Below are 17,918 nucleotides of genomic sequence, written 5' to 3'. Positions count from 1 at the left end.
AAATCATCATTATAAAACAATAGAAATACTAAATTGATTTAAAAATTGTTTGTTTAAAAAAAAATAAAACTTTTTAATAAAACTAATATTCAAATAACAGATACTTCGTATTCACTGTTTATAAAATTCATTCATAACAGTCACTGATTATTTTCCATAAGCTAAATTGAAGTAGTGTGTTTTAAGATGTTTTTTGAAACTTTCTACTGTGTTACAGTTTTTTAGATGACTTGGTAGTGAATTCCATAGCTTAGGAGCTGATGCCGAAAAACTCCTTTCACCAAATTTCAGTTTAGTTTTTGGTTGCACTAATCGTACAGGTGCATTTGAAGAGCGCAGATTTCGGGAAGTGGAATAAACTTGAATCATTTCCTGCATATATGATGGAGATTGTTGTTTCAGTGACTTGAAAGTATGTAATAAGATCTTGTAATTCACTCTATATTCGATTGGCAGCCAATGAAGATCTTTCATCACTGGTGTAATATGATCTTTCCTAGATGTACGTTTAATCACACGGGCTGAAGTATTTTGAACAAGTTGAAGTTTTTTCATGGTTTGTTGAGGTATACCATATAGAAGAGCATTGCAATAATCCAGTCTTGATGTCATGAGAGAGTTAACGAGTGTTTTTGTAGCTTCTTCGTTGATATATTTTCGAATACGTCCTATCTTACTTATTTGGGCATACGAAGATCTGCACACGGAGCTAACATGATGTTCCATATTAACCCTTGAATCAAGGAATGCACCCAAATTCCTTACACTTGATGACTGTTTGATTTCAACTTGGTCCACATTGACAGTTATATTTTTCACTGAGTCTGTATTGCTACCCGACGAAAAGACTATAAGTTCTGTTTTGTCTGAATTCAGTTTGAGAATGTTGCTGTTCATCCAGAATGTTATTTCTTTTAAGCAGTTTGAGACAGAATCAAGTACAAGTTCAGTTTTGGTGTTGTCCAACGGTTTGAAAGAAATGTATATTTGAGAATCGTCAGCATAGAAGTGACATTGCAGACCATGTTTTCGACAAATTTCGCCAACAGGTTTTGTGAAAAGTATGTAAAATTTTGGTCCTAATACAGAGCCGTGAGGGACACTGTATGTCATATGCACAGGGTCAGATAGTTCTCCATCAATACAAACAGTCTGATAGCGACCACTGAGATAAGATCTACACCAAGCGAGCACTTTTCCAGTAAAACCAAAGTCACATTTGAGTCGATTAAGAAGAGTGTTGTGGTCAATCGTGTCAAAGGCAGCAGATAAATCGAGCATTACTAATATTGTAACTTCGCCTTTGTCAAGAGATTGGAGAATGTCATTTTGCACTTTGATAAGTGCAGTTTCTGTGGAATGAAATTTCCTGTATGCAGATTGATTTGGTTCATGTAGATTGTTAGTGTCAAAGAAGATTTTAAGTTTTTGCTATACACATATAAGGAAAATCAATGACACCCGGGGCGGGGCCAGTTTTGACCCCAGGGCTTTTATTTGAACAAACTTTGTAGACACTCACTAGAAGATGTTTTATGCTTAATATCTAAACTCCAGCTATTTGGGTTTTTTCAAAAAAGATTTTTTAAGTTTTTGCTATATGCATATAAGGAAAATCAATGACCCCCGGGGCAGGGCCAATTTTGACCCCAGGGCTTTTATTTGAACAAACTTGGTAGACACCCATTAGAAAATGTGTCATGCTAAATATCTTAGCTCTAGCTCTTTGAGTTCTTTAAAAGAAGATTTTTTAAGTTTTTACTACAAATGTATATGCAAATAGGGAAAATTAATGACCCCCTGGGGCGGGGCCAATTTTGACCGTAGGGCTTTTATTTGAACAAACTTGGTAGACACTCATTAGAAAATGTTTCATGCTAAATATCTTAGCTCTAGCTCTTTGGTTCTTTAAAAGAAGATTTTTTAAGTTTTTACTATATGCATAAAGGGAAAATCAAAGACCCCCTGGGGCGGGGCCAATTTTGACCCCAGGGCTTTTATTTGAACAAACTTGGTAGACACTCACTAGAAGATGTTTCATGCTTAATATCTAAACTCTAGCTATTTGGGTTTTTTCAAAGAAGATTTTTTAAGTTTTTGCTATACACATAAATAAGGAAAATCTATGACCCCCGGGGCAGGGCCAATTTTGACCCCAGGGCTTTTATTTGAACAAACTTGGTAGACACCCATTAGAACATGTTTCATGCTAAATATCTTAGCTCTAGCTCTTTGAGTTCTTTAAAAGAAGATTTTTTAAGTTTTTACTATATGCATATAGGGAAAATCAATGACCCCCTGGGGCGGGGCCAATTTTGACCCCAGGGCTTTGATTTGAACAAACTTGGTAGACACTCATTAGAAGTTGTTTCATGCCAAATATCTAAGCTCTAGCTCTTAGGGTTTTTTAAAGGAAGATTTTTTAAATTTTTCCTAATGGTTGCCATGGCAACCAGAGTTTTTAATGGAATTTAAATTTTTGAACAACTTTGAAAGGGGTCCACCTAAGGATCATTTCTGTAAAGTTTGGTTGCAATTGGCCATGTGGTTTAGGAGGAGATGTTGTTTGAAAAGTTTGACGCTATTTTTTGAAGGAAGCATGACGCACGACACATGACGCACCACGGACGCAGAGTGATGACAAAAGCTCACCCTTGAGCACTTTGTGCTCAGGTGAGCTAAAAAGGGAGAAAGAGAAAGAATTTTAATAGGAATGAAAAAATGCTTTCAGTCACACTAGTTTGGGAAAGGTGTGGCCCAGCAAACACCTGACGTTGTTTCAACGTTGGATCTAAGTTAGATTTATGTCACGACGTCAAAATCCTAAACACAACGTTGAAACAATGTTGTATTTGCGACGTCGTATCAACGTGTTAGAATTACGTCGATACGACGTCGGATTTCAGTGTAATCCAACATAGTAGTCTTGATTGTGTTACTTCCCTTTGTTCTGATTTATAAACCCGATAGGTGGCTCTAATTTCAGGTCAATATAATCATTCGAATTTTGTTATTCATTTTTTTTCACATCCATTGTATTTTTTTTTAAATTGTTGTTATACTAGACCATAAAAAGGAACAATATTAGTATTTCAATTAAATAAATTGAAAAAAATAATGGAAACTTGATGAATTTCAAAACAAGGCTACAACAACAATTTGTTTTCAAATTCAAACAAAGACAAAGGAAGGACATTATGCACATCATAGAAGACAACTCGCATAGTGAAAAGTAAGTGATATTTTTGAAGGTAGATTAGTATTAAACTTACTGCATGCATAGTATAATAACTGAAAAATTATTAGTTACATTTGGAATATAATTATATTTTCATGATATTCAATTATCTCAGTTCTAAACCAGTTAATTAATGTAGTCTGATTCGCCCTCATTTAACTCGTACTTTGGGATTCAATTGATATATAAATTGTATGAAATTCTGTCAAACTTTTTGTTTTATTTGTGTTGTCATTTTATTAGCCAAGATCCCTACATGACCTTAATCTCCCTAATTCGATTTATCAGATTAGTAGACTAGATAACAATAGGTATTTCACCACAACGTATTTGTTAACAAAGGAACACCTGTCAATATTTGAGATTTAATCTATTGTTATTCAAATAGATCTACATGTAAAAGGTCAAAGTAGGGATCTATCAATTCATAAGTATACTGTCAAAGTAAATTTATAACTTTTTGTCAATAATCATTTGGTTTTGTTTTTTTTATAGACTGACACTTAATTTTTGTGTGATGACAATTAGCTGATAGAATTGTATACATGAAAAACAGTTGACACAAAACCCCATTTGGACATAAAAGAATGATAAGTGCATGAAATTAAGGTAATATATGGATTTTTATTTTGTTATTTACTGTAATTTCTGTTTTGTAATAATTGACTGTTAATCAAAAGTAAAATAATTACGTGAAATGTCTTATGATTGAATTTGCACCTTTACATGTTACTGTTTTGCAAATTACATATATTTGAAGTTACAGTTTTTGAGTGTTCTACATCATCAATCGACATCTGATCTTTATTTATGATATGCTAGGGTAATCTATTGGTAAAAATATTTCTATTTAATATAATTTAATTGACCATTTTGGTTGTTATGTACACCTATTTATTTCTGTTTCTTTTTTGCTGTTTCAAGGGGAAAAAAACAAGTTGAACCTCAAAACAAGTTTGACACAGTGTCTTCGTAGATGAAAATAATCAGGATCCAGTGGTGGACGTTTAGTATACCAGAATTATTCACATGGAGGAGTATATCTCCAAATTTAATACTTTCTAGTTAGTTTTGAAAGAATAAAGATAAAAAATTACTTACTTTCTTTAAATGTGAATATCTATTTATTGTTTTGTGTGTTACACTTAATTTTGACAAAAAGGAATATTTTCCCTCACTTATCCGATTTGTTACCGATGAAATCAACTGCAAAAGAAAGCTTTATTTTCCATGATTTCCATTTTCTATGAGTTAGTTAAAAGAAAACCTTTTTAAGCATGTTGTAAACATGAATACTTTAATTGACATATATTGTAATAGTTAATGTATACTGTAGACATTTAAAAGAAAAAGAATTGTTGACTGTTGTTTGTTATAATTTTGGATTACAAAATGTGTATTATTGTATTGACTGAAAGAGGTCTGATAAATGTTGAACTTCAATTTTGAAAAGCCATGTAGCTCTTATCTTTTTAATTTTAATAGTTTATATACAATTTATAAATATCAAACTTTATTTTATTATCACTATAAATGATTAAATGTGAGTCTTTTTTGTGATGTTATACAAATGTGTTGAAAATATATATTTACTGTATATTAAGTTTTACATGAATAGATAAATCATAAACTGTGTTATACATTTTGTTTAATTGTTTATATGATCACTTTCTTAGAATAATAAAATCACTTTTCGAGTATAGAAAGTTTTGTATTTTCTCTTTATGTGGGAATTATTTAATGAAAACGGATCAGATTTATGTTGGGAATTGGTTGGAATCATGTTGGAAACTGGTTGGATTCACGTTGGGAATAGGTTGGAAAGTAGTTGTATATACGTTGAATAGAGGTTGGGTTTATGTCATTTTATGACGTTGGATTGACGTCGGACTCTGACGTCTAAAAAACTTTCATATACAACTAAATTCCAACGTCTATCCAACGTCGGACTCTTACGTCTGAGCAACGTTGAAACAACGTCATGTGTTTGCTGGGGGGATAAGCAAGGAAAATAAGTCTACTTAATCCTTCAAATTGTTCCCAAACAGGTCAGGAAGTGCTATTATTTCTTTGCCTTGACAGTAAAGGTCATTTATAGGTTAAGGGTCTTTTTAGCTCACCAGAACTGAAGTTAGTATCGAAGCTGCCTCAATAAATATCTTCTTCTCTGAAACTGCTTGGCAGATTTACTTCAAATTTGGTCTGTAGCATCCTTTTGACAGTCACACATAAATTTGCTCGTATCATTTCAATTGGCCCCTTTTAGGGGTCAACAGAGCTAAAAATGTCTTCTACAGTAAATAACATATTGATCGATGAAAACCAATCTTTGTCTGTAGACTTTTATCAAATTTGCTCATATTAATTTGACTGGCCCCTTAAAGGGTCCTCTAGAGCTAAACCTTTCAACATCATCTTCTACCGAACTAATTGATGGATGATTACCAAACTTTGCCTGTAGCATTCTTAGGTACTCTTTTAACAAATTGACTCATATTAATTTGATTGGCCTCTTTTAGGGGCTCTTTTAGGGGCCAAAAGCTTAAAATAGAAAAAAAAAAACCTTTAAACATCTTCTTTACTGAACTAATTGATGACAGATCACAAGATGTTGTGTCAAAAAAAAAATTTGTTTGTGTAAATATGAATTGAAAACTAAAAATTGACAACAATTATGACAATTCTTGCTAAACCTAATTTAAATGGTCAAAATTGTTTAAAGTTCAGTCATATTTGAATTATTTAACATGTTGGTTTTGTCATATGTGTTATTTTGTATGAATCAAATCTGTAAAAAACTAACAAAGTTTTGACAATTTCCACAAATTTAAGCAATCTGACCTTAACAGTCAAGCCTCAAGGTAATTTAAAGATCAATATCATATTCTTCACTTTAAGATATCCCAGTTTTGTCAAAGTATAAATCAAATCTGTAAACAAAGTTATGAAATCTAAGCTGAATTCAATAAATTGACCTTGGCTGTCAAGGTCATTTATAGGTAAAGCTCATTTGAATTACTCAACATGTTGGCTTTTACTTACATGTGATCTTCCGTCCATCCTAAAATAAATAATAAAGTTGTAGTCTTACTGTCCACTGTGTCAAAATTCACCAATTTGACCTTTAGTGTCACGGTCAAATGAAGGTCCAGGTCAAGTTCAATGAAATCTTTTTGAATTCCTTCTCCAAAGGTTTGTTGGGGCCAAGTATGAAGATTATCAATTCATTACTTTGTTATGCCCCATATTTGCATGCAAAATCTTTTTCAGGGAATTTCCAAGTATTTGTATTTACAAATATCATACTAAAATATTGTTTATTGAATTCCTTGAAAGTACTATATTGTTACATAACTTTACTTTTTTTTCTTCCAAACTTTTCATATTAGAATCACATACTTGGGATTAAAATATACTGGTGGTATAACATATTACCATTGAAATAAAGCTTCAAAATACTCTAGATACTTACAACTACATATCCTGGAAGTCTATTGTTACATTTTTCATTGTTTGTTTACTAATCAGCTGTTAATCAGACACCAAGCTAAAACCATTTTAGCTGTTGGTTTAACCAAAATCTTTTAATTAATTTTTCACAGTTTCAAACAGAAAACTGATAAAGTATTTTCCTTGAGTAGGTTCTCTTTTTCAATGCAATCTGTCACCTTAGAAGTCTGTGGCTAATAAAAGCCAGGGAACCCCTTTTTAGGTTCAGATGACTTCTTACTTCAATAAACTATGTTCAAACTATAAAATAGTGTTAATTGGATAATTCCAGGTATGTGACTTTCTACATTTATTATATAAAAAAAAATATTGTTTTAAGAAACAGTTCATATCTATGTACTGTACATGTAAATATGTATTCTTTATTAAGTTCATGTTGTTTTAATATCATATAAATATTATTCTTTGTTTTCATCAATAATTGTATTTCCAATTTTCATTATTAAATACTTTATTACTGTACTTACTCTTTAAGCATTTAATCATTTTTTAAAGACGTCAGTAATATTCATTCTACAATGCTGATTTTTAATAAAAAAAGGCATTTATATATAACTTATGAAATAAAGAAGAATTCTTATTCAATTAAGAAATATATATATTAATCTAAGTAAACTGCGAGATTTTGAGAAGTTTTACATTTTTGTCATTATTTTTGTGAAGTAAATTTTTGACCATATTAATTATTTGGCGTCCTTTCACACAGAAAGCGAGTAATATACTTTTGTCTTTACCATAAATTTAAGCTAATTTTTCCCCATTTTTATGAAAAATACCGACTATGGCAGAAAGTTTTAATGGCGCTGAACCCACAAATAGAGATTTGATGAATCTCTTGAAGAATGTTAGTAGCCGTCTTGAGAATGTTGAGAAGAAATTAGGTACTATGGATGCCATTGAGAAGAAGATAGGGGTTATGGAGAATGACATTAAGAAGCTGTGGGTGACGCTTGAAGATAAGGTGAAGAAAGTTGATGAACGGGTAGTGCGGTTGGAGGACAAGGTTGACGGGGCGGACATACACGTAGCAGAGATGGCGGAGCGAATACAGGATCTAGAGAGGCAAAGGGAGGGTTTGCGTGATGACGTGTCGTACCTACAGTCACAGACCATGAGGAATACCTTGATTTTCGTCGGTATCCCGGAGAACAACGCTAGCGGTAACGAATCACCGGAAGTTACAGAGAGATTACTACGCCAACATCTCCGAGATGCATTTAATATTCCGCAAGAATTGACCGATTCGATCCGATTCGAGCGAGTGCACCGCTCTCCTGGTGCTCCGGTGGCTGGTAAAGTTAGAAATGTTGTGGCCAAATTCACTTACTTTAAGGACAGGGAAATGGTACGTAAACGATGGAAAGAGCTCGAAGGAACATTATTTCGTGTCTTTGAACAATTTCCACAGGATGTTATTCAAAAAAGGCGTAAACTTGTCCCGAAGATGAAAGAGGCGAGGCGACAAGGTAAGAGGGCATACTTAGCTTATGACACCCTCTACATCAACGGCGAACAGGTGCGCGAATAGGGTCACGAAGGCGGTGAGGTTTCTATCCTGTCGTGGAATGTTCATGGCCTTACTGATTGTAAAAAAAGTAATGTTGATTTTGTAAATATCTTAAGCACTCATGATATTTGTTTTTTTGTATGAAAACTTGGACAAAAGCATCTAGCAATATTACTCTTACTGGTTATAATTCTTATAATTTTTACTGAAAATTTCAGCATAGAAATGCACGTCGGGCCAGCGGCGGAATAATTATTTATATTAAGAACCATTTAGAAAACGGTATTCAAATTGTTAGAAATCACCATGACTCTATAATTTGGTTAAAGTAGGATCATGTCTTTTTTAATATTGACCAAGATGTATTTCTATGTGCATCATATATATGGGGTGTGGATTCGCCTGTTTATAATACTCTTAATATTGATCTTTTTGAAATACTTGAAAATGACATATCATACTTTTCTTTGCTAGGGAAAGTTTATATTTCAGGAGACCTAAATAGCAGGGTTGGAAATAAATGTGATTTCATTGTACACGATAATATTAATACTTTGTATGATGACTCAGATTATTGTCCTGATCAAACATCTGTTAGGGCCTCAATAGATCATGTACACAATAGTCATGGTATCAAATTGCTTGATTTATGTAAATCTACTGGTCTACGTATTATAAATGGTAGAATAGGTGATAGCTGTAAACATACATTTTATTCCCATAACGGGTGTTCCATTATTGATTACGTTTTAAGTAGTGACCTATATTTTTCATCAATCACAAATTTTACAGTATGTGATTTCAATGAGTGGAGTGACCATGCTCCGTTAAAATTTTCACTATGTTGTGATAACTTGTCATCAATGCACGACAAAATATACGGAGGTTAAATATAAGTGGGACAATACGCTTCGTGATCAATTTCGTTCGGGTATTATTGCCAATTTACCTGTTTTCAACAGTATTATACATAACATTGATTGTTCAAGTAGAACGTCAGTGAATAATTTGGTAGATAATTTTACTGATACTTTACGCAGTGTAGCTGATCCGTTATTTTCTCGTGCATATACTTTTAATAATAAATCAGCTTTTGTTGTAGATAATTGTTTAAAAAATGCCGACTGGTTTGATAATGAGTGTGTGTCTGCACGTGATTTATATATGGATGCGTTAAATTGTTTTAATTTAAACAAGTCTGATGTAAATAGATCTAATTTATGCAAGTCTAAATTGTTATATAAAAAATTAATCAAAAAGAAAAAAGGTTGTGCGTACCGTAAGAAAATGATTGAAGATATCCGTTGTATATAAACCGTTATGTTAGGGTACTAAAATACTTTTTTAAAATTAGCTCGAGTGAAAAATAATTATAAGATCTGTTTATAAAATGAGCGCTAACGACTGTAATAACGGTTATACAAATTGGGTTTCTCATGTTAAGAGGATGTTAGATAATTACGGATTCTCACATGTATTTGAGAACCCTAGTTCTGTAAATGTTAACGCATTTATTTATGAATTTAAATGTAGATTGATAGATACTTTTAAGCAAGAATGGTATGGAAATATTAACACAAACTCTGTCTTGAATATGTATAGAATATTTAAAACTACACTTGAATATGAAATATACTTAGATTTATTACCAAGGAAATTACGCACTTATTTGGTTAAACTTAGAACTTCTTTACATCCATTGAGAATACAAACAGGGAGATATACACGTAATAATTTACCAAGAAACGAAAGATATTGCTTATGTTGTAACACAAGAGATATTGAAGATGAATTCCACTTTATTTGTATATTTAATTGCTATTCTCAAATAAGAAAGAAATATATCAAACGTTTTTATTTTGTCAATCCATCTGTTTTTAAATTTCATGATTTGCTTACTTCTTCAAATAAAAACGATATTGTTAATTTGTGCAAATATATGAAAGAGGCATTTGTTATTCGAAATTCATTTATAAATAATATGACCTGATGCGCTGTAGTATACTTATTACCTTACTGTCTTTGTTATACATGTATGTAGTATATGTAAATATATGTTAAAGTGCATTCAATGATTGAACTTTTGTAATATGTTCTAAATATGTGACATGTTTAACATTGATGTTTATGTATTAAGATGATATACTTATGTATAAGTCTAATAAAATGTCTGTTCTGTTCTGTTCTGTTTGTTTTAGCTTGGATTCTGATTAACAGCTGATTAGTAAACAAACAATGAAAAAGTTTACAATAGAGTTCCAGGATATGTAGTTTTATTTAGTATAAAAAGGTTATGACATCGATCTAGAGTAATTAAAAGCTTTATTTAAATGGTAATCTGTTATAATACCAATATTTTAATCCTAAGTATGTGTTTCTAATATGAAAAGTTTGGAAGAAAAAAAAGTAAAGTTATGTAACAATATAGTACTTTCAAGGAATTCAATAAACAATATTTTAGTATGATATTTGTAAATACAAATACTTGGAAATTCCCTGAAAAAGATTTTGCATGCAAATATGGGGCATAACAACTTACAAAAGGGTGTTTCATTGAAAATAATAATGCTTACCTATATTAATACATAAAATTGTCCGAAAAGGTACAAAGGCTTGTTAATAAGATGTTTTATTAAGTAAATGATTATTATCAATGCATAAACTTGTCACAAAAAGGCACAAACTTTTCAGTAGTTATGGAGATACCACCTTACAAGCAAAAACTTAACCAAGGATTTCTAAGTTGAAAAAGGGGCATAATTATGCAAAAAAGCAAATCAGTTATGAGACTTGTGCCGATCATGTAAGACAATCACAGAGAATAAGTTTGTAAAGATTCAATCCATTCCCTTCAGTATTTATGGAGATACCAGCTTACAAGTAAAAACTTAACCCTTTCATTGTGAAAAATGGCCGTTTTCATTGAAAAGCCTCCTGTTACAAGTTCAAACTGCTATGAAACTATGAAAAATGCTTCAATACTAATCAAACTTCGCACAAATGTTGACTTGACCATTGCCTTTGTAACAATATGCTCAGTCTTAAATTTCCTGTTACCATGGCAACAAGGGGACATCTCAAAATTGCCAAAAATCTCTATTTTGTATTGATTTTTTCCATCAAAATTGATTTCAAAGTGCTGCAACTTCTCAATGGATTGAGATAGAGTCAAAGGCTTTTCAGTTTTGGTTACACATTACCTTATGATTGACCTGGGGTCATTTTTAGCCTCTCACAAGTCCAAAATTTTCTTGGTGATGAAGGGGACTTCAAACCGAGCTAAAAAACTAACAATACAAAAATTTGACCTTCAATGCCAAAGTCATTGATGTGATAAGCCACAGTCAATTTGTCTACTTAAGAATTATTGTGTGCAAGTATGAACAACAAAGTTATTAGGTAATTTATGAGTCAAGGTAAAGTTCTGTCTGGTTATATTTTGTTTTCTAGCTAACGGGTTGTTGTGCGTAAATATGATACAATCTATTTAGAAATAACATAAAAAAACAAGAGCCGGTTAAACCCAGTGATGCACAGAGAAGTAGTTTCTTGTTGATGTTAGTAATGTCCCAGACAAAGTTCAAAGTGTATATATGAAAAAGGGCAATACCTACAAAATAAGACAAGGCAGAGTTATGGCTCTTATGCATGACACATCTTCTTAATGAGATTTATCTACCTACAAAGTTACTTATTGATACCTCTTGTGGTTTCAGAGTTATATATCTGTGACAAAGTTCAAAGTGTAAAAATAAAATTTTAAAGCATTGAATTACTCCAAAATTAGGCAAGGCAGAGTTAATGTTCTTGTGCACTGCATTTTTACTTACCTACTTTGTTTCTTGTTGATACCTCTTGTACTTGTAGTTTCAGAGTTATAATGAAAAAGGGCAGTAATTCAAAAATTATGCAAGGCAAAGTTACAGTTCTTGTACATTGCACTTCTACTCAATGAGATCTATTACCTAAAAAGTTTCTTGTTGATACCTCTTGTAGTTTCACTTATGTTCAGGGCAAAGTTCAAAATGTAAAAATGAATTTTTCTCACTCAATAAAAAATAATTTGGAAAAGGTCTTATATCCTCTTGATTTTGGTAGACCTTTGGTAAAAAATATCGCTAAATTTGCCTATTTGGGAAATAAATAAGCTGGTAGCCTAAATGTAAGTTCATATTTTTAACTACATAAATCCTAGTCCTTCATTGGAAGGCATCACATTTTCTTTCTTTTTTTTTACAATATGACGTTTATCGGAAAATGCGAATTTAACCCATGTAAAAAATAGCTTCAAATCCGCGGTTACGTCTAAATATTTGGACTACATAAATCCATGATTTTCAAGAAATTATCAGTTGGGAAGAGTACTTTAACAGGCCTCAAATACATGTTAGGTGAAAAATAACTGCAAATTCAATACAGAAGAACTGCTAATCGATAGTTAGTTTAGATCAATTTAACAAATGTCCGAAAAAAAGACATGTCCGTAAACTGTTGTTGATTTTCCGAAAATATGTCGAACAATTTTGTAGATTTACTCATCAAAATAGAAAAAAAACATAGATTTACATTTTGTAAATGTCTTACCTGATTTTACACTTGAAATATAGAATGTTCCAGAATCTGCAAAAATGCCGACAGTCTTCAAATACAAAATTAAAATAAGAACAGCATATCGCCTGTCACTTTTGTTTTCTTCCGCCATTATCACTTATACAGTTTATGTGACGTCATATTTATGACGTATTTCAATCGGTACCCTTCGTCTGTTTTACCGAAGTCTGACGGAAACGGGTAAAGCAGACTTTATCATTATCATTATTAGCTAATATACTATTATCTGAAGATCAGTTAATAATCGTTTATATTTCTATCAATTTAACATCTTTAAATAGTATTTTCTATACCAGTAGGACCATTTTCATCCGTTAGATCTATATGAAAAAAATATTTATTTGAAGTAGCGCGCAGGCCTACAGTAGATCTACGTAGATTCTATGGATGCACATTTCATTTCTAAAAATGTTCAACAAGAATGACATAATTTTGACACAAATTTAAATTAGGCATTTTAACTTAAAAACGATTGATTACTAGTATGACGGGGCAAAGTCAAATACATATACTAGATCTAGAGCTATTTCAGTTTGCATCGACCCGCGACTGCTTCACTTTTTCCCCCAACACCCTTTAAATATCTAAAATAGAATCTACTTAAAAATATCAGGGTATGTCATGTATTTCATTAGATTTTTCGTTAAGTTCAAAGCGTATAAAAGATTAGAAAAAAATAACGAAATAGAATCTATAAGAAAATTAAACAACTCTTATCTAAAATGTTAGTTTATTAGTTTATTAAAAAGACAAAATAAGTGCAATTTTGCGCTCGTTTCTAGCGAATCAAAAAATGCACGCATGCAGAAAATCGCACCCGCTATCAAAATTGCATAGGTCCCAACTGAAGCGTTTTTTGCGAGCTGTAAATAAAAGAAATATTGTTTCTTGGGTGGTATGTACCACATTTATATTAATATAATTGAACAATTTGAATAAAATTATGACTTTCCCGAGTTCAATGAAGCTAATACATGTATATAAGCTACATGTTACTTTGTACACGAATATAATATTCTATAGTATTTATCACAAACATACATTAATAACAGTTTATAGTAAAAAACTTTTACACAGACGCGCTTATAAGATTCTGTAATAGATTTACTAACGTTTATGTGTAATTTTACGCAATGTTTTTGTAACGCATAATTAAATTTTACGTAACGTCAAAATATATTCGCTCAAGTGTCATATCGTTTTTCACCCGTTTTTCTACGATGCTGCGCTGCATAATTATGTGATGAATTAAATATTTAATTTACTGCATTGCAGATATGCTATAAAATTGAAATACAGCAGGAAAACGCCACTTATAAATTATACAAAAGTTTTTAACAGTAGGATTAACGGACATGTCGCCATTGACAATTCAACACAGCGTGTAAGAGGGTAAATGCATTAAAATCTGCAGAAGCCCGAGCCTGTCGGGCCTAGGATTTTGTTTAGACCGAGGACTTGTGCGGATGTTAATGCACGAAAAAATGTGCATACGCGTTATTTTTGCATGAAAGTGAAGTTATTTTAATCGGTAATTCCGTGTTCGCTATCTGTATTTCGTATAAAGAAACCATTGCTTGCGCCATGCTTTCCACGTGCACTAGATCGATGTCATTTGACAGGAGCGTTATTGCATTTAGCTGTTTGATATTGCACCCCCCCCCCCCCCATTCACGCATATAAAATAACACATTGCATTTCTTACACTGAATAACAAGTAAAACATGTATGCCCCCGATCGACAACCATTTAGTCATGTGGCCAGGTTATTGTAACGGACTTCTGATCTAGTGAAAGTGTTATCTACTGACTAGGTCATTGTAACCGTAAAGGTTGTGTGCAGCAATTTTATAACAAAATTATGACAAAGTTATTACAAATTTTACCAAATGATATATGCATAAACTTTATGAATCATGAAGGCCTCCTTAATGGATGCCCCCTATCGGCAGCCAATTAGTCATGTGATCAGGTTATTATGACGGACTTGACCTAGTGAACAAAAATAAATAAGGGTTATCTACTGGTCATGAACAGTCACAAGGTAATAATTATTGTGACCGGATAGGTTGTGTGCAGCAATTTTATGACAAAGTAATTACAAATCTTACCAATAATATATGCATAAATTTTATGAATCATGTAGGCCTCATAAATGACAGCCAAGTTGTTATATTACACAAGACCTTCAAATATGTATACGAAAACATTTTTAGTTTAATATAAAAATATCAATTTAAGCAACTTGAGTTGTTGAGTTATTGGTCAGAAACTGTCTTTGAGTACAAAGTCAATATGACACTGACCCCCTGACCCCAAAATCAATAGGGGTCATTTACTGTCCAAGACCAATGCACCTACAAAGTTTGAGGGCCAGCAGCTATGAACAGCCAAGTCCAATACATGACCCCTTTTTAATTTAGGGTCATAAGGTCAAAGGTCAGGGTCACAATGATTTTTACACTGAAAATTGTGGTTTGTGGTGCATAACTTAAGTTCCATTTGGCCCACAGTGTTCAAACTTTATAGGATGATTGTCAATGTTAGGTAGAAGACCCCTATTGATTTTGGGGTCACAAGGTCAAAATCAAATGACCTTGATATTGTTAACATTTTTACAACTGTCAAACTTCATAGGATGATCACTTATATTGAGTACATTAATTATATGCCCTAAAAATTTCTTATATTATGTTATACTCCTGGTGTCTTACCATCCATCCGTGGTAGCATTTTTACTTACAAGATAACAACTTGATGGAGGTGCTTTGGAAACAGCAACTGTATATATATATATGTGTATATATATGTGAAGGTTCTTCAGCTATAAATGAGAATTGCTTTTTGAAGGAGGTAATACTTTATTTAATTCCCATGTCTTACAAATGCTTCATCCTTACTAAAAAAAAACTAAAAAAAACAACACTTTCCGGCATATATTGATCCACCTAGTGGTGTTTTGTTACCTACAAGGTCAATGTGACCTTGACATTTGACCCCAAAATTAATAGAGGTCATCTACTCATCATGAGCAATCATCATAACAAGTTTGAAATTCCTAGGCCTAAGCATTTTTTAGTTACTAATCGGAAACCTTTCAACCTACAAGGTAAATGTGACGTTGACCTTTGACCCCTTGACCTCAAAATTAATAGGGTTCATCTGCTGGTCATGAACAACCATCATATCAAGTTTAAAGTTCTTAGGCCTCAACATTCTTTAGTTATTTATCGGTAACCGTTTTTCCCTACAAGGTCAATGTGGCCTTGACCTTTGACCCCTTGACCTCAAAATTAATAGGGTTCATCTGCTGGTCATTAACAACCATCATATCAAGTTTAAAGTTCTTAGGCCTCAACATTCTTTAGTTATTGATCGGTAACCATTTTTACCTACAAGGTCAATGTGACCTTGACCTTTGACCCCAAAATAAATAGAGGTTATCTGCTGGTCTTGAGCAATCATCATACCAAGTTGAAGTTCTTAGGCCTAAGCATTCTTTAGTTATTGATCGGAAACTGTTTAAACTACAAGGTCAATGTGACCATGACCTTTGATCCCAAAATCAATACGGTTCATCTCCTGGTCATGAACAATCATCATATCAAGTTTAAAGTTCCTAGGCCTAGGCGTTCTTTAGTTATTGATCGGAAATCGTTTAACTTACAAGGTCAATTTGACCCCAATATAAATAGGATTCATCTGCTGGTCATGAATAATCATCATATCAAGTTTGAAGTTCCTAGACCTAAGCATTCTTAGCTATTGATAAGAAACTGTTTTTACCTACAAGGACAATATGACCTTGACCTTTAAACCCCAAAATCAATACAGGTCATCTTCTGGTCATGATCTATCATCATACCAAGTTTGAAGTTCATAGGCCTAAGCATTCTTTAGTTATCACTTGGAAACCATTTGGTCTACTGACCGACTGCCAGACAGACAAATGCAAAGCAATATACCCCCTCTTCTTTGAAATGGGGGCATAATGATCTTTCAAATAACTCGGTCAAGTTACACATGGGTATCTATATGTTTGTCGTAATATAAAACAAATTTATTGGTTAACAAAGTTATGACCAATTTCAGTAAAGTTCAATAACTTAACATTGACGGTCAAGATCTTTTAAGGGTGAAAGTAACTTATTGAAACATAAAACATCTTGGTTATGTCACATGTGTTCTTTTGTCCATGTATGAATCCAATTTGTAAATAAATGACAAAGTTATGTCAGTTTAAGCAACATTCAATAATTTAACAATGTCATTTTAAGTCAAGGTCATACTAAAATTATTTAGTATTTCAGTGTTGTCACAAGTGCTGTTTAAGTTTTCTTGTGTTTTTTTGTTTTGTTGTGTTTTCTTTTTTCAAAGTATGGAACTTATCTATCCATTATTAAGAAGTTGCCAATTATAGCAAAATGTGATAGTTTGACCTTAAAGGTCAAGTTCAAACTAGAACTGCCACTGTCATGGCATGAATACACCCTCATACCACTTTGTCAGAATCAACAGTGGTCAATTAAAGCTCAATGACAACCTCCCTGCCAAATCTGACGGTAGTAAGCCAGTGCATTGCATAATTATGTATTCTTCATGTTTTTGTGGCAAAGATCAAAGTGACCTTACCTTTGGCCTCAAAACTGAAACTGCAACTGCATGACTTTAATTCCCCCATTCATGCAGCTTTGACTGGGGGTGTTTTATGATGAATATATGAGAACATAATTATATGCTTCAAATGTGAAAACCAATAACACTTTATACAGGCATTCTTAAGCATTTGAGCAGACAAACTTAATGCAGTACAAACCCTTTTGACCTTGACTTTTGACATTGTCACCTAAAAATCAATAGGGGTCATCTACTAGTCATAACAAACCACAATACCAAATATGAAGACTGCTGACCAAGGCATTGTAATGCAATTGAGCAGACAAGCTTTTTGACCTTTGACCCAAGGACCTCAAAATCAATAGGGGTCATCTACTCATCATGACTAACCTCCATGCCAAATATGAAGACTGTGAGTGAAAGGTATCTTAAGTT

At 32.5% G+C, this 17,918-nt stretch overlaps 1 protein-coding gene across 1 annotated transcript in view; it reads right to left on the bottom strand.

Moving 5' to 3' along the window:
• The window catches only part of LOC132725730 (neurogenic locus notch homolog protein 1-like), a 101,351-nt gene extending 88,394 nt beyond the window's left edge, over nt 1-12,957 (bottom strand). Inside the window, exon 1 of the mRNA XM_060710917.1 lies at nt 12,840-12,957. Within this exon, the coding sequence (XP_060566900.1) occupies nt 12,840-12,957 (118 nt within the window). The remainder of the gene's footprint in view (nt 1-12,839) is intronic.
• Nucleotides 12,958-17,918: the final 4,961 nt, after the last annotated feature.

The sequence above is a fragment of the Ruditapes philippinarum genome, unplaced genomic scaffold, assembly GCF_026571515.1.
Source record: "Ruditapes philippinarum isolate M1 unplaced genomic scaffold, ASM2657151v2 ctg2767_1_1_1_1, whole genome shotgun sequence".
In the NCBI taxonomy this organism is placed as follows: domain Eukaryota; kingdom Metazoa; phylum Mollusca; class Bivalvia; order Venerida; family Veneridae; genus Ruditapes; species Ruditapes philippinarum.
Note: the sequence above shows the minus strand (reverse complement) of the source record. Positions and strands in the feature narration are given on the sequence as shown.